General features: G+C 39.1%; 1 protein-coding gene across 21 annotated transcripts in view; it reads left to right on the forward strand.

Annotated features, from left to right (window-relative positions):
• TRPM3 (transient receptor potential cation channel subfamily M member 3) overlaps positions 1-20916 on the forward strand; it is a 980420-nt gene that overhangs the window by 680221 nt on the left and 279283 nt on the right. For 3 of the 21 annotated variants that reach the window (XM_008995769.5, XM_035266568.3, XM_008995774.5), the window contains exon 7: positions 7202-7276. The exons of the other annotated variants lie outside the window; for them this stretch is intronic. In XM_008995769.5, the coding sequence (XP_008994017.3) occupies positions 7202-7276 (75 nt within the window). The remainder of the gene's footprint in view (positions 1-7201; positions 7277-20916) is intronic. 21 annotated transcript variants of the gene reach the window in all.

Below are 20916 nucleotides of genomic sequence, written 5' to 3' on the forward strand. Positions count from 1 at the left end.
AATATAAGTCTTGAATGAATGAATAAATGCATGAATCATGCTTTTCAAAAATTCACATTCCATTTCTAGTATATGTCTTTCATTTCCCTGGATTATATAGTAAAAATCCTGTATGTGTTAGTAGTTTTCTCTTTTTAAATTGTGAAGCCAATTTGTCATGGGAATCTGATGGAGGTTATTCCAAAGGGCACCACTGACATCCTCAATAAATTTACCAGTATCTCTGATGCCAATGCTGACGTTAATATTGTGCACAACAAGTGTTCAGAAAAGGGTTTAAGTGACTTGACCCAGTCATTTTATTATAAGAGAGATAACAGTTTCAAAAAATACCAAAACTATTTTAGTAATGGCAACATGATTGAAATAAAGATATAGTTTCCTGGGAAACTCCTTTTAAAGATTATATATATATGAGTAAACAATATATCATAAATATAACATATATTATTTATTTTTATTCTTATTATGGTTAAATAAGTCTCATTATTTTGCATTTATGGTAAATACAGAGAGGCCAAGAATGGGTAGTCAGCAGTAGCACAGAGAGGCAGGAAAATGACAAAAGGAATGTATGAGGTATGAGTTTCTAATGAGAATTTCTTCTGGGGAGTTTTCCATTTTGGAGTAACTTATGTATTCATGTAGTAAGAGATTAAATCGGCAGGAGATCTTCAGGCCTCTTACCCATGGCCAACACTGCCAACCTAGCATTATACTTTCCCCAGTGAGTCTCAATATAGCTCATAACCATATAGCCTTAGTTAGGACACAGGTTCTGCCTCAGTAACAATGACTCAAAATAATGGATGCTTCAGTGAGACAGGAGTTTTTCCAATTCATATGTTACTCTGAACATGAGTTCAGCTCCAATGTGGATGCCTCACTCCTGTGGGGACTCAGATTCCTTCTCCTTTGCTCTGGAACTCCTGTTAGCATGGTCTATGGGAGCTCACCATCATATCTACATTCCAGAAGCAATCAGGAATAAAGACCAACGGGAAGCCCTACTCTTCCCTTCAAAGGCACAGTAGGGAAGTCACACATGCCATTTTAGCTAGCGTCTTATGTATCAGTATTTTGTCACATGATAACACCTAGCTAAAAGGAGATTAGAAAATGTAGTCTTTATCCTTGACAAACACAGCCAGCTAAAATCCTATCACTGTGAAGGAAAGGAAGACTAGCTATTGAAGGACAGATAGTCATTAAGAGTTGGCTGGACTTGGCACGTGAGATAAAATGTATCTGCCACTCATAAATAAGATATGTCTGTGTATTCTAATATGCTCATTGAAGAATCTCACTCATAAATAGCTCCTGCAGCTACAAATCATATCTTGCCCTTTTGCTCTTTACCTGTGAGCTTTTTAGTGGTAAGTCTTGCATTAGTTCTGGAAATCAGATTGAGACAAACTGCCTAAAATAATATATATTATTTTAGACCATCCTGGCTTAGTTAACTTTTTAAGTTAATAAACATAAACGGATCCCCTTAGCCTCAAAATAATAATTGCATATGCAGCACCATGCATATGCATGCGCCTTCCCTAATGGATCCTTTACCACATATTTTGTTACACATCATTTGGTAACACTGTAAGTTCCAAAATATTAAAAATTAATAGAGGAACAGTCTCTGTGTTTCTATGACACTGTACTCTTGATGTTAACATTTCTAAGATGAATCCTGAAAGATAATTTTAATGTCATCTACACATACCTGTAATCTTGGCAGCAGGTGGTAGAATGAAGGCGGGCCAGCCTCTCAAATCCATCCTGGAAAGAAAAGGTTATAACTGGGTCTTGGCGCTCTTGGGGGAAGAGAGCAAGAGACTTGTCTTGGGGAATAAAATCAGCCATCCTCTGACTCTGTGGAAACATTTTAGGAGATTCTGAGGAGCAAATGAGTTTGTGAGGGATTTAAAGGATTCTTTTGCCAATTATCTAACTTGACATTGTTATACTTTAATAACACCTAAATGATAACTAATTATTTGGCAAGATACAGACAGTCCTGAAGGGCTCTTGAAGCCTTTGGAATGCCAGTAAGTATATAATTGGATGTGTTTGCCGATGACAATTATAAAAAGATGATTACTAGCCAGAGTTCCTCTTAATAAATAGTGAACTGGGTCACTTGGTTTTAGAGATCAAGATACATAGAACCTAACTCTAGTTCATTGTCTTATATATATAATTTCACCTTGCATTATTCAGTCAAACGTAACGGTAGCTCTATAGACAGTTGAGATTTCCTTTCTATCTTGTTCAGTGAACAAAGCCTGGGAGTATCTGTTGCCTTCAGATTTAGTGAAAGCACAAGCAAGCACTTTTAAAATAAACCTTGCCTGTTCGCTATATATACTCTTGTAAAACAATGTTTTTTGCTCAGTTTCTGGCTTAAACATCTTTTTTCTCTACCATTTCAGAATATCAAACTCATAATTATTGTAACTTTTTCATTCACACAAGCTAAATTTCAGTAGAAAAATAGACTAAATGTCAAAAAACCTCATTAGAAAATGCAGTGAACAAATTCAAAAGACAAGTGACAATGCAAAGAAAATATTCTATGACAAAGAACTAATTTTCATAATATGCCAAGAGTATCTGCAAATCAAAAAGAAAAATAGTAAAAGCCTTATAGGAAAGTGTGCAAAATATATCCACAGGAAGATCATAGGAAAGGAAACTTAAGTACTCAACCTCATTCATAATTAAATAAATGAAAATTTAAACAATTTTTAACTTATCAAATTGGCAAAAAAAAAGGTTTAAAATATTGAGTGTCATTATGTATACAGAAATATGTACTTACACATTTTTTGTGGGTGCATTAATTGGGCAATCTCTATTAACCATGAAATGTATATACCCTTAAACCCCATAATTTTGCTTCTAGGAATTCATTTTATATATATTTACCATAATACTATTTACAGTAATAAAATGGAAATAACCTAAAGATTCATCAGTAAACAACTAGTTAAACAAATTATATCTAAACATATCATGAAACAGTCTGGAATTATTATGAATAATGTAATAGCTCTGTTGGGCTCATATAGAAGATATTTGAGGGTATTATTACGAGGTCAAGAGACCGAGACCGTCCTGGTCAACAAGGTGAAACCCCATCTCTACTGAAAATACAAAAACTTAGCTGGGCTTGGTGGTGTGTGCCCGTAATCCCAGCTACTCAGGAGGCTGAGGCGGGAGAATTGCCTGAATCCAGGAGGCGGAGGTTGCGGTGAGCCAGGATCGTGCCATTGCACTCCAGCCTGGGTAACAAGAGCGAGACTCTGTCTCAAAAAAAAAAAAAGTTGTACAACAGCACAACTGTATGTTCACATTATGTTCAACTGTATGTTCACATAATCACATATTTTCTTAAAATTACATATATATGCTTATAAAATATCTGAAAGGACACAGGTGAGCATTGATTAGTTACAGTTTCCAGAGTGAGACTTGAGGTGGGGGAGAAAATAAAGGGAGTGACACTTTTCACTTTATACCTTTAAAAGCTTGATGTTGTTTTTTACAATGAGAAAATATTGCTTTTATAATGAAAGAAAGGAAAGGAAAGAAAGGGAGGGGGAGGGAAAGAGGGTGGAAAGGAGGAAGGGAGAGAGGGAAGGAAAGAAAACCTTTGCAAGTAGTCTATTCATGGGGCATGGGAGTTGGGTACCTTTCTACCTCAAGGGTGTGAATATCATTCTTGACTGTGGATCAGGCATCCCCACAGCTGTGTTTGACATCCTTCTTTTCTCTTGCTCACTTCTGGCAATCCTCTACTCCTTTTAAAACAAAAGGAAATAGTCAAGTCAGAAAATGTAAGAGAGGCTGGTTAAGGACATCAGAGAGAACAATATTCTCAAATCATATATAAAGGATGTGTATAAAACTGATGAGACCAATGTAACATAATGGCTGAAATCGGAACCAAAATTATCTTTCACCTTTAGAGTTGGTGAATGACTAAAATCCCAGGAGTATTCCTAATTCTTAGCTATAACCAGATATCTTATTATATTGGAGATATTGAAAATGTCCCATGTATGCATTCCTATCATGAGAACAATCTAGTAGAGCTAAAATTGTCCATTGTGCTCCTATGTACCCCAAAGTCCAACTCCCTTCCCCCAGTGTCCTACCTCCCATTATGGTGCAGCTCATTCACTGCTGATTTTATGGTCAGTAATATCTGTATGCTCATCACGGAAAAACATGCTTCTCTCTGTACTCTACCCCACTGTATTTCTAAGACACTTCATGTGGAAGCTAAACACATGTCAAACTTCTTCAGCTTTTTTAAATGTGGCAAAAATAAGAACTCAGAATATCTGTTATTTAAAATAAATTGTGACTGCTCTCTTATATTTTCTCTTGACAGTACTTTTTATTAAGCACTTTCTTTACCGTATTTGCTTCTGCATCTGTCATGCTCAAAGCACTGTGGAGATAGTAAGATAAATAAGGTATAGCTGCATACTTGAAGAGCTTAGTCTTACAAATAATAATAACTAGTGTTGATTGAGTGCTATTGTAAACAATTTATAAGAAATAACTGATTTAGTTGTTATGACAATCTTTGAGGGGATACCTTTATTACTCCCATTTACCAGTAAGAAAATGAAGCACAAAGAGGCACAAGGTCAGACCGCTAGTAGGTAGCAGACTCAAGAAGTATGCATCTTAGCTCACGCCTTAACCACTGTGCTCTACTGCCTCTCTGTATTGAAAGAGCTGCATTATAAAGCAGCAAGTGGGTTTTTTCCCAATTTTTATTTTAGATTCAGGAGGTGCATATACAGGTTTGTTACAAGATGCTGAGGTTTGAGCTTCTATTGATCCCATCACCCCAGATAATGAACCCAGTACTCAATAGGAAGATTTTCAGCCCTTGCCTCATTTTGGAGTCCCTAGTGTCTATTATTTCTGTCTTTATGTTTGTATGCACCCAAGATTTAGCTCCAACTTTTAAGTGACAACTTGTGATATTTGGTTTTCTATGTTAATTTGCCTAGGATAATGACCTCCAACTTCAACTACAGCCATGTTGCTACAAAGGACATGATGCTCTTATTCCTTTTTATGGCTGTGTAGTATCCCATGGTGTATTTCTATCACATTTTCTTTATCCGATTCACCATTGATGAACACCTGGGTTGATTCCATGTCTTTGCTATTGTGAATAGTTCAAAGCAGTAAATGCTAAGTGCTCTTTAGTAATACAAAGTGCCACAGGAATTCAGATGACGAGCATCACCTAGCTCATTTCTTTCATCCTGCAGAAAGGAAAGCCACTTGTAAAAAATCACAGTCACAGGTTCAAACTAAATTCATTATGTGAATTACCTTGGTAGAGCTTTTACCTGAACCTGAACTGTGAACTCCCAGTCTGCTCTTCTTTGCCCAGCCTTGTGGCACTACCTAAGTTTTACTTTTTCCCCCTAATTTTTCACCCTTAAGACCATTTTATTTTCTATAGTGTCCTGAAGTGTAATTAAGAAAATATTAGGACAATCTGGGGACACAACACACGCCTGCTATCCAGAGATTTCCACTTTTTAACCATATTACTACTCATATCACCCTGGTTGACCTTCACTGAAGTGTTATTTAACTTTTTGTTCATTAGGGTTTGATAATTGGGGGAAAAATAAGCTGAAAATACCAGCATGCTATTCACTCTGCAGGAAAAACATAGCTAAGCCAATTTTATGCTTGGTTTCATAAACAGGTACTTGTACTAAATATCCAGGAGGGTTTGTGGTGTTGCCTATTTGAAGCTTTGCAGATAATATTAAGCCAGCAGTCTAATTGCCATACACAGTGGTAGAATGGCCTGAGGCGTATATGCTTGAAAGCTGAATTTACGTCCTCAGAAACACACTAATTGGGAACTTTCTTGAAAATGTACAGTGGTTACTCTTGGTTGGCTACTTTACAAACTGTTGAGAATCCAGAGGAACCAACCCTTAGAGTCTGTGCTTCCAGGGATATTGCTTTTTGTTTTCCACAGTGAGTGCCTTCTTACAAGAAGGCAGCTTTGCCAGGGTATGGATGCTGACATATACCAAGTGATGTTGATGTTTCATGAAAAGTAGGTGATTTCCTACATGCCTCTCATCAGCCAGCTACCAGCTGCCAAACTCCTACCTTCTAATATTTGCCACAAGGGAGGCTGCTCTAGAAGTCTAGCTTAATCCCAGGATGCCAAGCCAGGGTCCAGAGACCTAACCTGAGGATCTAAAGTCTTCCCTTAATGCTGTTTCTAAGGAACGAACAAAATGAAGGCAGAGCAGAGCTGCTAGTACTCATGGGGTCCTCCTCCAAGGCCTAGATTTGAAATCAGAACCATGTGACCAAAGGCTAGCTTGCTTAGCAACTCCAGGAATGTGATTTTACCATTAAATGTATCTCCCAGTTTGGGAAAGTATAACCAAATTGACAGACAACCTGTCAATTACACTGAAGTGGTTTTGATGACTTTTTTGGAAGATAGGTAGATCCAGTCATAGACAACAGACATATTTATGTGTATACCTTAGCTAGAGAGAGAAAGAGGAATCAGTCCAATAAATAGTGTTATGCATGTTGAATAATACTTGAGCTTTGTTTCAATTCTTGTTTTAAAAAGAAAAGAAATTGGGTAGATTAGCCTCAAAATGGATAGTTCTTTTAAGTCAAAAGTAGCTAAACACTTGAAAATAGAATACTTATTTCTCTAGAAATCAGGAAAATGTTATTAAAAGGAGGAAAGGAAAGAATTCAATTCCTATTCTGTCCTGGAAAACAGAATTGAAAGATTCATAATTATCATTATAATTGATATAACAGCAACTAACATTTCTTCAGGTTTTACTAAGTGCTAAGCATCAGTACAAGCACTTAAAAGATACTAACATTTGACCCTTTCCACACTATAGCAGCTATCCAGGCTGAAAAAGAATAAAGAAAGATACTTCCTCCAGCAAAGGTCTATGATTTTTAAGGACCAGACCAGTTGAAGGAGTGGTGACACAAGATATAGCTGGTGCAGAAGTGCTGGGTGATGCTCTACATAGGTTTCAGTGTGCACCTTGAGTTGCCATCACATATATAAATTTACATAGAGTAATCCATCTGCTTTAATAAAATGTGTATGCAACCATAGGGTTGTAGAAATTTCAAAGATTTTATTTTTTGACAGGATGCCTGCCGTTTTTCCCTCTTGACTCCCGCTTGTTTTATTCATTTTGGGGTAGTTGTCAATTAGATTCAATTGGTAAGTATAATTAATGAACAACTTGAATTTCCTCTTAAACGCCAACCAAGAAATTAACCACAGAAGTCTTCATTTCCTTTATAATTTCCTAACAATATCACTCCCTTAGACTGTTGTTTTATCTCTATCTCTTCTGATACTCAACCACATCAGAAATAAGTTACTCCCTATTATTTATTATCCTAAAGATACCTTGTAAGATAGCTTGGCAACACTACTGGGAGGGAATAAGCATTTATTTAGGTACCAAGCACTCTGCTAGTCATTTTCATATATGCTATCTCTTTTAATACTCACAAAAACCCTTCAAATAGGGTTTATTGCCTTACTTTTGTATAGTTGACAAAATAGCATCTTCAAGAAGTTAAGCCTTTGCCTTAAGTCCAATTAGTGGGACAGCTTGGTGCAAACCTAGACTGATGTAATTTCAAAACACCTTATTTCATTCTATGCATGGAAGCATTGTCTCATTAAAAAAAAAAAAAAATTGTTCCCCTAGAGTTTTGTTACTTTGGAGAGTTAGAGGATCCTTATTTCATCCAGCAACTATCTGAGCACCAACTCTGCCAGATACAAGTTGAGCATTGGTTTGGTTGGAATGAGTCATCAAGCAAAACTTTGGGAAGAAGATGGTGGTTAGTTATAAGATGGTGGAGAAACAACATTAGGAGGAAATAGGATAGGGTGATGGAGAGGAGGGTGAGGGTGGGTGGAGACAAGCAGAGGACCTCCTGATTGTGTACCCATTGGCTACAGTCTTTCTTCATGTGACTCGTGGACTTCCCTTTGTCATCCTATGCCTGAGAATATATGAAGGAGGCTGGGAAGGCAAAGGGACGTTCAATTGTCATCACTGGCATCTCTTTTGATCATTGCACCATCATCAAATGCATTGGAATAACCATGACATGAAATTTTCCATCACTGGGCCCATAACTGTCCCATGAGAGAGATTAAGAACACTATATGTTAAAGGTCATAGTAAAACTTCTTCTATGGGAGCTCTGGAAGTAGGAAGGAGTGAAATATACTCTAAAAGACTAATAATTCTGGGTCCAAACCATGTGACTTGAAAAGGAAGTGAAGATTCCTCTGGACAGGTTAAATAGACTGTCATGCATCAGTTAACAATGGGGATACTGTATTCTCAGAAATGAATCATTAGGCGATTTTGTCATGAACATCAAGGAATGTCCTTATATAAACCTAGATGGTAAGTGTACTACACAGCTAGGCTATGTGGTACAGGCTATTGCTCCTAGGCTAACCTGTATAGCATGTTACTATGCACTAGTGAATACTGTAGGCAGTTGTAACACAATGGTAAGTATTTGTGTGTCTAAACATAGAAAAGACACGGCAAAAACACTGTATAAAAGATAAAAATAGTACACCTTTATAGGGCACTTACCATGAATGGTGCTTGCAGGACTGGAAGTTGCTCTGGGTGAGTCAATGAGTGAGTTCTAAAATATTTTTGTACACTACTATAAGCTGTATAAACACTACAGGCTATCCTACATTTATTTTCAAAATTTTATGTCTTCAAAAATAAATTAACCTTAGTTGACTTTTTTACTTTGTAAACTTTTTTACTATTTTGCAGTAATACTTAGCTTGAAACATAAGCACATTATACAGCTATATGAAAATATTTTCTTTTCTTATTCTATGAGTTTTTTTCTGTTTTTAAACTATTTTGTCCTTTTAAAATAGTTTTTAAACTTTTTTTATTAAAAATGAAGACATAAACACACTCATTAAATGAGGCCTGCACAGGGTCAGGATCATCAAGATGTCACGAGGTGATAGAACTTTACAGCTCTTTTATAACCTTATGGGACCACCGTTGTACTTGTGGTCTGTCATTGACCAAAGTGTCATTATGCAACACATGACTGTATATCAAGAACATGTTTCCTTCTGTGGGTGCTATAATGTGTTCAGCCCAATCACACAAACTTCCCGCTGCCTCAAACTGTCAAGGGAAAGGCCTTCCAAAACACAAATACCAAATTTATGATCAGTTCACTTTAGACTGTGATGATGTCATTTTTCAGATCCTCTCAAGTGGACATGTTTAAAGCTTTTCCTGCTTTTTGGAGGGTCTTCCCTCTAAAGAATAATTTGTATGGAGAAGACAACACAATCTATACCCCTGCCTTTTCATTTTATGAAATGACACAGTTGGCTGTGTAACTGAAGTATTTGTCACGCTTATTAATGAAAAGTTACTTTGTCAATAAAGATAATGAATCCAAAAGAAAACAACTTTGAGGGAACAAAGCAAATTTTAGTGAAACTGGTTCCTTGGTATTTGCTTGTCATGTTTATCTCACCCATTTTCTTATTCAAGATAAAGCCCTCTCTTTTTCAGCAGACACTTTTCTACACTGGAATTAGTTGTTCAGGGACTGGACTGGTTCTTGTAAACATGAAGGTCTGAACAGGAGAGCTGTCCACCATTCTAAGATCTCGTAGACACTTTTACATTCAGGGAAGAATTTTGGGCTCCTTTTTCAGATTAGAAAGATTTGGGTTGCAAATGTTTGACTGGCATTTTGGTCTCAAAGTCAGCAAAGTTTACTGTTATTGGTCAGGTATAATAGGTTCCTAGCATCACATAGGAACCTGTTATCTTGATAGGACCCAGTGTCTTCCTTATTTCATTGCTAACTGAAAGACCTTTCACATTTTTCATCTGTTGTTTTTATAGCTTCTTCCCCTAACATAACACCATGTAGATCTTATGTCCCACCCATTTTAAGATACTTACAGTTTCCCTTAAATGATATACCCTATTGGATGTGGTTTTGTCTCTTTCTGACATTTGCTAAAATTTCATTCTCTCCTCACTCTACCTACCTGGTGAAAACCTACATTTCCTCTAGGTCTCAGATTAAAACTCTTCTCCTCTCTGTAATCTTACCAGAACCCATCCCCAGTATTCCCTCCAACTCATCCCCAGTATCCTCCTAGGCCCACATTCACCACATCCTCCATGTTCTTGCAGCACTCCATATCAGTCTCTCCCACACAGGGCTCCTTTCGGTAGAGTCGAGTCTTCACAGTCTCCCATCTCCTGTAGATTGTGAGGTCCTATAGAGCACAGCCATGTCTTATTCATTTTCGTCATCCTGAAAACCTAGCATAGTGCCTAGCCTGTGCAAGTAGGTGCTCAGTAAGTTGTTGTTATAAATACTGCTCTTTGATTTCCCTGGCTTTATTTATTTATTTATTTATTGAGACGGAGTTTAGCTGTTGTTACAGCGAAGTAGGCTGGAGTGCAATAGCATGATCTCGGCTCACTGCAACCTCTGCCTCCTGGGTTCAGGCAATTCTCCTGCCTCAGACTCCCGAGTAGCTGGGACTACAGGTGCGCACCACCATGCCCAGCTAATTTTTGTATTTTAAGTAGAGACAGGGTTTCACCACGTTGACCAGTATGGTCTCGATCTCTTGACCTCATGATCCACCCGCTCGGCCTCCCAAAGTGCTAGGATTATAGGCGTGAGCCACCACTCCTAGCCTGTCCCTGGCTTTATTTTTAGCTCTGATTTCCAGCCTGACACAGAGATGTAATAGAAGGGATTAGATACCAAAAGCTATTTAAAAAGACAAATCATAAAACAATAATGACATAGAAAGAAAAGATAAATAAATAGGAATGTGTATAGGCAAAGACCATCACGCATACTTCCAATTCATGGCCATAAAAGCATTTAGTCTGAGAAACCTGTGTTCCTGTTGAATCATGATTGTTGTTAAATCATTTTTATCTTATGAATTTGGAGAATCGTAGGCTACATATTTTGTCACAGCCAACGCACCGTGGATTCGGTATTTCCATTTCCATGGAAAGAGAAATAACTATTGATTTTCCCTCATTTATTCAAAATGATGATTGCCCATGGTTGCTTTTCATTCCAGATTAGGATCAATGCATTCAGTAGAAATGCATGGCTAACTTTAGAAAGACACACAAAAAAGTAATGAGAAAACTTACGCTGACTGAGCACTTTTCTGACATGATCAACAGTTTTATAGTGAGATATATTTAGAGAAGATAAGGTATCTCATTCCCTGGGGATCTTAAAAAAAAGTGAGCTGAGATTTTAATTTGCTTGAGATAATTATCTTAAGACCAGGGAATTTATCACAGGATCCTTCAAAGTCCCTTCCTAGGATTTATAATAATTTGTCTCTTCAAAATATTATTTATATGCCAGGTCATTGAAACTAATGGATGTAAAAGTGAGGAATCATTAATATAGGCTTGGAAATTGACTATATATAGTACTCCCAGATGTCACTAATAAAGCTGTTTATTTTAAAACTTTTTTTTTTTTTCTTTTTAGACAGAGTCTCACTCTGTCTCCCAGGCTGGAGTGCAGTAGCATGATCTTGGTTCACTGCAACCTCTGCCTCCTGGGTTTAAACGATTCTTTTGTCTCAGCCTCATGAGTAGCTGGGACTACAGGCACACTCCACCATGCTCGGCTAATTTTTGTATTTTTAGTGGAGACGGGATTTCATCATATTGGCCAGGCTGGTCTTGAACCCCTGACCTCGTGATCCACCTGCCTCAGCCTCCCAAAGTGTTTGATTACAGGCATGATTACCTGCCCAAAAACTTTTTAACCTTGAACCCTCAGCTCAAGATCATGAACCCACGATCTTGAGAAATGAAGAAAATAGAGATTTTATGCTCTAAAATGGCCAAATAAGGAAACCGTTTATTTTTTTTTTTTTTCTCTTTTGGCACTCATGGCTGAAACAAACAGTCCTTCTCCTCTTGAACAGGCTGTTCTCATTCTGTGTTGGAGGCCAGGTTTCAAAGCTGCATAATGAGTTTCACGTGCTGCAACCCAGCAGGCAAACATTCAAGTCTTAAATCGCAGGCAAAGGAATCAAGAACTCTCATTGGCTAAGGAGCCTTGGCATCTCTGGGTTCACATGGGGTTCTGGGCAATTCCTGCTGGAACGAGGCAGGGTAACAAAACAGGTGTGCCTGTGCTAAAACAGGGAGGAAAAGATTGAAGAGTCAGGTTTTCTGGTCATCAAACAAATCTGAGCTGAGCCCTTCCTCATTAGCACCATTTCTTCCACCCAGAGGGAAAACAAAGGAAGTGCACACCAACTCTGGGGCACGTTAGAATGTATTATAAAATCCTGGGGGAGGCTGAGAAACAAGCAGCAATTAAACATGGCATGCCCACATGAAGAGTTTGGGGAGAAGTAGAAAGTTCGCTTCATCTTTGTATTTTCACTCTTAGATTCTATTTTTGCACATGTAAAGCAGGATTTGTTTTCTTTTATTTTTCATTATTCAAGTCAGAAGAACTCTTATGGGGTATATGAATTATTGTTCATAAACTTAGGTATGTAGGAAATGTCACATAATAAACATTTTCTTTTATTCAAATCCAATTCCAAGACCCTTTCCACCTGATTTTTGGTAAAGTCAATCTTTTATTAGGTGTGTCTATCTCTGTCTCTCTCTCTCTCTCTCTCTCTCTCTCTCTCTCTCTCTCTCTCTCTCTCTCTCTCCCTCCCCCCACCCCACCCTCCTCCTTCCTCTGCCTCTCTCCTCTCTCTCATGATCACGCTCCTTCTCTCATGCTTACAGAGTACTTGAAAAGTTAAGAAAGAGCCTCTTAACTTTTGTCAGCCAAAGTAACCACTGATAAAATAATTGTCCAAGCTTACTTGATCTCTGCAAAGTGGGTAGCTCTGGTACTCCCAAGCAAAGTAAAGCCAGAGGGATCCTGGCTGCAGCTGGCATCACTGGTGTGCAGGGTTCAGCACCCTCAGGTTCAGAATCCCGTGGTGGACTTCACAGCAGTCCCCCTCAGACAGGTTACCTGTGTAATCCCTGCCTTCACGGAGCTTGCATTTGCAGAGAAGATAGAAAATAACTAAAATATATAGTGTATTGAATAGTGATAAGCACTAAGGAGAGAAAGAAAAAAGAGAAGGCAGAAAGGGAGTGCAGGGAAATAGCAGAAATTTCTAATAGAGTGGTGGGGGAGACAAGGAGAGAAGAGAAGGGGAGGGGAGGAAAGGCAACCAAGAGCTATGTTTTGGCACATTCTTAGTGTTAGATGTCAGGTAGGTGAGGAGGAACTAGCAAAGGAGAGGAAGAAGCAGCTAGCGAGGTAAGAGAGAACCAGGAGAGAGCACTGAAGGGGAGGAAATAGAATTTTCTTTAACCCTTATAAAGTCTGTAGCTGAGACAAACCTCTATAGCAAAAGAAATTAATGAGAAAAACAACTTTATTAACACATGCACTGCACATCACGTGGGGGATGTGTTCAAAAGCAGTGGTTTAGAAGTCTCGGCCGGGCACGGTGGCTCACGCCTGTAATCCCAGCACTTTGGGAGGCCGAGGCGGGTGGATCATGAGGTCAAGAGATCGAGACCATCCTGGTCAACATGTTAAAACCCCGTCTCTACTAAAAATACAAAAAATTAGCTGGGCACGGTAGTGCGTGCCTGTAATCCCAGCTGCTCAGGAGGCTGAGGCAGGAGAATTGCCTGAACCCAGGAGGCGGAGGTTGCGGTGAGCCGAGATCGCACCATTGCACTCCAGCCTGGGTAACAAGAGCGAAACTCCGTCTAAAAAAAAAAGAAGAAGAAGAAGAAGAAGAAGTCTCTTACATAGTATACCGACAAGGAACAGTACTTTATTTTTTGAGATGGAGTCTTGCTCTGTTGCCCAGTGGCACGATCTTGGCTCAGTGCAACCTCTACCTCCCGAGTTCAAGTGATTCTCCTGCCTCAGCCGCCCATGTAGCTGGGATTACAGGCCCTGCCACCATGCCCAGTTAATGGTTTTTTTTTTAAGTAGAGATGGAGTTTTGCCCTGTTGGCCAGGCTGATCCCAAACTGGTGGACTCAAGTATCTACCCTCCCCCACCTCCCAAAGTACTGAGATTACAGGCATGAGCCACCGCGGGGCCAGAATAGTACATTTTGGGAAAGTGACAAGGCAAAGAGGAGGTCAGTCCTAGGCTCCTAGAGGTGGGAAAATGTGGGACAGTAAATTGATGGGGAGTAAAATTTCCTCACTCTAGCTCCTTTCTGAGCTGATAAAGGTCTGTTCAAAGAGAACTTCTATCTTGTTTTCAGATGGGAGAGGTGGGAGTGAGGAGGGTAAAAAACCTTTTGTCTTTGTAATTCTCTGTCCTGCTTTTGGGTAAACAAAGGCAAGGCAGAAGCTCTCCAGGAATTGTTACGGCTTGCTATATATAGGTAAGAAAGAGCAGCCCAGGCAGCCCTTTCTGCAGCTGCTCCTAGCTTAAAAATATTCATGTCAAAGAGGCATATTTTAGAATGGAATATTCTGGTTTCCTTCAACACTGTCTGGAAGCCAAAGTGAAGACTGTATTTCCAAGAGGAAGGAATGAAATGGCCAACTGTGTCAAATGCTACTGACAGACTAAGTAAGAAGAGACCTGGGGACTGACTGTCAGGGAGTCCCTTCTTCTCTCTCCATCCACGGCTCTGCTTGGACCCTTTCTTCCTCATCTCATCTGCTCCCCCTTCTCCCCATCAAAGACACTTGCTCTTCTCTTCTTCCCCTTCGGAAAATTGGTAGACTTGGATGTTGTTTTGTTTTGTTTTTACAAAAGTTCTCCAGGCAAGTTCTGTTTTCTAGCAGCTCTGGCCAGCAATACAAACCTCTCCTGGGAATAGACACCCCAGTGGCCTCTTTTGAAATGAGGAGAAGGAAAAACAAATGGAAAACAAAATCTGAATTAATTAACAACTCAATAAATTACCCTGCTACATAGAAAAGATATTCTTTACTTTTAGACAAAGCACCAAATAGTAAAAGTACTAAATATATAGCTAAGCAATTTTTACTAGTGCAGTGAAACACCTATTAAAATTGGGTGAAATCGTAGCACATTTGTTTTCAAATAGTCCCAAATAGCTAGTCTTAGGGACTGAATTACAAGAAGAGTTTGTATCTCCCACTCTTTGCCTCTATAATGCAGGTGCTTATTTTATCAATCCTGTACAACCAAAATAGGCATCAAAGATTGCCTTACAGTCAGGTTTCCAACTTGGTTAGTTTCTCATTGATCACAGGCGCACACAGGCTTAACAGACTAATATATGTTGCCTTATGTAATTTACTTCATTAGTTAAACCCAGGGATGAACAAACTACAACTAGTGGGCCAAATGCAGCATGCCATTATCTGTTTTTGTAAATAAAGCTTTATTGCAATGTGGTCACGCTCATTCTTTACGTAGTGTCTCTGGCTGCTTTCACAATATAACCACAGAGTTGAGTAGTTACAACAGAGGCTATCTGGCCTGAAAGCTGAAGATACTTACTATTTGATGCTTTACAGAACAATATTTGCTGATGCCTGGTTTAGACCTTAAAATAGTCTTCTGGAAGAAATATTGTTCATGGGTGTTTCAGTCTCATTCCAGGATTTTGCATACATTTCCTCCAGGAAGCACATTTTAGATTTCACTTATTTTTATAGGCAAAAATCTCCTTTCCCTTCAGCTTTATGCTAGGCACTGGTTCTCAAAGTATGGTCCTGGGACCAGCAGGAATAACCTCACTTGGAAACCTCCTTGAAATGCACATTCTCAGGTCTTATTCTAGACCTGCTGATCAGAAGCTCTGGAGATGGGGTCCAGTTCTGTGGGTGTTTTAATAACTCCTCCTTCAGAGAATTCTGAAGCATGCTAAAATTGAGAGCCATTTGAGGTTTAGATTTCTACACACCCCCTCTTGGGATACTTTCAATGAACAAACTAGTTTTTGCACATTAGAATCGGGATTTTAAGAGCAATCCTTAAAGTGCCACTTTCTTATTTATAACATTAAGACAGTCTACTCTCTGTAATAATGATATTAGCCCTTACCGTTGCATTCAAATAGATCTTTGGTGGCAGCAGTAGAATGAAGCCAAGTAGATGTTTCACAGACAGGACAAAGGAGGCATGGGGCTAAATACTCCAGTGATTAAGGATCGAAAGCACCCATTGCGTGTCTCTGGGCCATGACTGTCTCCTGATTCCTCATCTTTCTATTTCTGGATGGGGCATTCATTTATAAGAGAGAACAAAAGAAGGGATTTATTTCCAGCACCATTAAGGTATATGCTAGAATGTGAAAAAAAATTAATTCATATTTTCCACTTATAAGATTTATGCAGGCGCTGCTATATTGCTGCTGTTTTCCTTTGCTGAATGATCTAATCCTTCCCTGGAGCTTCATTTCTCTGGGTAGCTAGAGAAAGAAATAGCTCTGATAATGAACACCCGTGATTTAGATGGAGTGAGAAACCTGATCCCAGGAAACAGCTAAACAGTGAGCCTTGGTCCTTTTAAGCCAGGAAGAGAAGAACAAAGGAACAGCGAACAAACTCAGGCCCCGTTTTAAAAATCTGAGATTGGTATCTATATTTAAAAGCTACCAGAAACCAGTTTGAGACCCTAAGATATGAACAAGGTAGAGTGACTGTATATACAGGCTTGTTCAGGATTAAATAACTCTAGTTTATACTTGTCATCCCAGAATAATTACTGATGATGACCCCTTCACTTGCAGATATATCCTGATTGTATGATAAATTATATGGTCATCTTGGTGAGAGAAAACTCAGTAGTACCACAAGAATTCAGACTGTAAATTTCTTAACAGGACTTTGCTGGCAACCAGTTCTGATACTTATTAATTGTGTGAATTTTGCAATTTACCCTCTATGCCTCAGTTTCCTTAACTGTAAAATGGAAATAACAATATAGTTGATCCTTGAACAATGCTGGACTTAGAGAATTAGTCAAAAATTCATGCATAACTTTTGACTGCTTAAAAAAGTACTATTAACAGCCCACTGTTGACCAGAAGTTATAAACCACCAATTAACAGATATTTTGTGTATTATATACTGTATTCTTACAATGAAGTAAGTTAAAGAAAATCATAAGGAAGAAGAGAAAATCATAAGGAAGAAGAAGAGAAAATATATTACTATTCATTACATAGAAGTGGATCATCATGAAGGTCTTCATCCTCATCATCTTCATTTTGAGTAAGCTGAGGAGAAAGAAAAAGAGGAGGGGTTGGTCTTGCTGTCTCAAGAACTGGCAGAGGTAGAAGAAAATCTGCATATAAGTGGCCCCATGCAGTTCAAACCCATGTTGTTCAAGGGTCAACTATCTCTCTATCAGAAGGTTGTTGAGCAGATTGGGTAAGATATGCAACCCATCTGGCCGAGTGCCTATACCTGGCAGGTGCTTAGCAATGACGACTTCTCCTTAGGGAGAGAGAAATTATCTACATTCAGTTGGCCCAGTGGACTTCATTACATTAAATAATTCACTACAACCCAGAAATTCACAAGCAACTTTGTTCTAGTTCCATTTGTAATTAGCTTTTTTAACATGTTGCCATGTTGCAGTTGTTTTTTTCTCTTTAAGAAGCATATTAAAGACATCAAGAAAAAATTGTCTTTCAGAGAAAGTCATAGTTGTACTTGAAAAAAAAAGTTCATGTTCAGAGTTGAACCAGAGGCTCAAGTTTGTTCAATGCTGCTGCAAAGTGAATGTCAGAAACAGACATGACTGTATTGTAGTTCATGGTGTTGGAGTTTGGAGAGATCCAGTAAATTGTATCCCACTCTTGACTAGATACAATCAAGTATCAAGTCTTCAAACTGAGAGCTAGACACCACAGTCAGGCAGGTGGAGATCAAAATATCATTTTCATTAATGGTGAATTTGTTGGAGTTAATGACTTAGTGTGACAGTCAAATGGATTTGCTGGCCTGCCTCAGCTCCAAACACCTCACCAGAGAAGAAAGTTGGGTCTGTAGCAGACATTTTTACCAAGATAACTGACTGGCACTGGACCCTGGAGGAAAAGGAAGAAACAAGCTAATTTTCCCATTACTGCAGGATCGGCTCTACCCAATGAAGAAACAGACAATAGTCACCACCAATCAGGTTGTTCAATTCTAGATGTGGAAAGAAGTAAAGGAAAGACAAGAGGCTAGACATGCCATTCTAATGGAGCTCCCTGTGCATGGAAACTGGAGGGAGCTCCTTTTCCAGAGGAAAGAAGGTTCCCCACAACATTGTCACCCATATTTCTCACCGAGGATTTAGTCACGGTAAAGATTTGATCAGATTAGACTTAATAAGTAAAGATTTGATCAGATTAGACTTAGTAAGTTATTTTTGGGAAAAGATGCCCAGATAATCAAATAACAGTTTATCACTTTTCCCAACTGTGGATCAGAAATTGGATGAAATACCATTACTAGATTCAGAATAATCATTGCCTTTCCTTTGTCTCATATATGATAATGGTTATTTTAATGAACTTGGTGGTGAATGAAGGTCATCCGTAGCTTACAGCACTTGAGCTGTGAAAGCATACCAGTCACCTCGGGGGGAACAGAATTAGGTTCCCATTTCAGGCATATAGTTCCTGTTCATTTCAGCTGGAGGAAATAATAGCTTTGTAGACATCCTTGCGGCAAGGGGAAGAATGTAAACCCTTGTTAATGTATTTCTCCCTGGTGGTCAAGGCACTTTGTCACTTTAGCTGGGTTCGATTCTGAGAAATAGCGAGGCTTCATTTTAAAAGTGCGGGACAGCTGAACTGAAATTGGCTGTTCGAATCCCTAAGAAACTGGGCTCTTTCAGACATAATCCAGATGGACAGGTGAAATGGAAATACCCACCCAAGTAACTCAGCATGTTCTATAGGTCTCTGACCACAGCTGAGGCCCCATAGTTAAGGCCCATAAAAGGACACCATGAGGCCACCCAAGTAACTGTCATCTCCATTTCAGCAGGATACCTCCCAATAGTGTTGCGGTATGACAGGCAATCCCTTAATGATTATTATGTTATTCCTGTCCCTTCAGCTTTTCTAGTTCTGAGGTATGGATCCTAAGTATTGTACCTTTTATTTTTGTTTTATTTCATAAGCATGTGTTTAAACTATCTTTTGAGTGTGAAGCACTCTAGGAATCAGAATACTACCTGAGAGGGCTGGGGAGTCTGTGAGAATGAGCTTACTTACAGTTAAGTGGAAGAAGCTCTCCTTAAATCAAGGCAGAATACAATAATCACCAAAAGATATTCTTTAAAAAATGGGACCATAAAGTAATAAATGATTAATACTTGCTAAGGAAGTTAGGAAGGCCCTCAGGAACTGGTAACAGCTGAACAATAAAGTTGGATTTCTGGGTCTCTGATGGGCTAAAATAAATAGTACCCCCAGGGGCCCAGGCATGGTGGTTCACACCTATAATTCCAAAACTTTGGGAAGTCAACACAGGCAGATCACTTGAGCCCAGGAGTTCTAGACCAGCCTGGGCAACATGGTGAAACCCTGTCTCTAACAAAATACAGAAATTAGCTGGGTGGTCTCAGCTACTCTGGAGGATGATGTTGGAGGATCTCTTGAGCCTGGGAGGTCAAGGCTGCAGTGAGCCAAGATCATGCCACTGCACTCCAACCTGAATGAGGGAGTGCGACCCTGACTCAAGAAATAAAAAAAGAAATAGTACCCCTTTTCTGCATTGAAGTTCTGATCAATCTGAGAAAAAAAGAAATACTTGGTGGAACCCAAGATATCATTGAAAATTACTTATAGGGGATAAGTGAAGAGATGGGACTTTAGTTTTATTGGCCAAGTAGGCTTAATGACACTCCAAATTTGAGCAGAATTCCATGGTGAGTCTTTACTTCCTCACATTACTGTATATCCTCAGGGTCTGGGTTTCTGGAGGAGCTGGGAAATCTCAGGTTCTCTGCAGGCAGGCAGCTGCCAAGAGGAAGCAGAGCCAGGCAGAGCTGAGCAAACCCAGTCAGTCTTTTCAAATTCACTGGGTGGCCAACTGAGTAAAGGGGCAGAGAAAGCCCAGGGTGTGCTTAGGAAAAATTCCTCCTCTTGAAACCAGGAGTGAGGAAAGATGCTCATCTGAAAATTGGTATGGCTAAGGGAAAGTTTAAAAATCATCCTGCATGGAAGATGGTGAGGATAGTCTGGTGAGACTAGGATAAGGTAGAGAGAGAGCTCTGGAAGGAGATGGGGAGATGAAGGTTGGGTACAAAACAAGGAGAGTCTTGTATATCACACTAAAGGAGTGGACATTTCCTAAAAGCAGTGGGAACCCATTATATTTTTACAGAAAGACTGTATTTGTGAGTGACAGCTAGCAGTTAAGTGAAGATCATTATAGAGGCAGGGAAGTCAGTTAGGAAGCAATCTCAGTAGCCCACAGGAAAACCAATAAACAATGAGAAACTGGGCATTTGGTATAATTCCTGATTTCATGAGAATTTAAATCACATTGGTCTACCTTGGATCTCAGGTCAGTTGATTGAGGGGAAAATTACTCCTCTCATAAATAATTTTAAAATTTCTGTGGAAATAATTACATTGTCATGTAACCTATCTGCCTTTTTTTTTTTTAAGAGACAAGATCTCACTCTTTCACCCAGGCTGGAGCACAGTGGCACAATCACAGCTCACTTCAGCCTCTGCCTCCCAGGCTCAAGCAGTCTTCCCATCTCAGCCTCCAAAGTAGCTGGAACTAAAGGCACACATCACCTTCCCCTGCTAATTTTTTAAAATTTTTTGTGGAGAC

The sequence above is a fragment of the Callithrix jacchus genome, chromosome 1 (genome assembly GCF_049354715.1).
Source record: "Callithrix jacchus isolate 240 chromosome 1, calJac240_pri, whole genome shotgun sequence".
Taxonomy (NCBI): domain Eukaryota; kingdom Metazoa; phylum Chordata; class Mammalia; order Primates; family Cebidae; genus Callithrix; species Callithrix jacchus.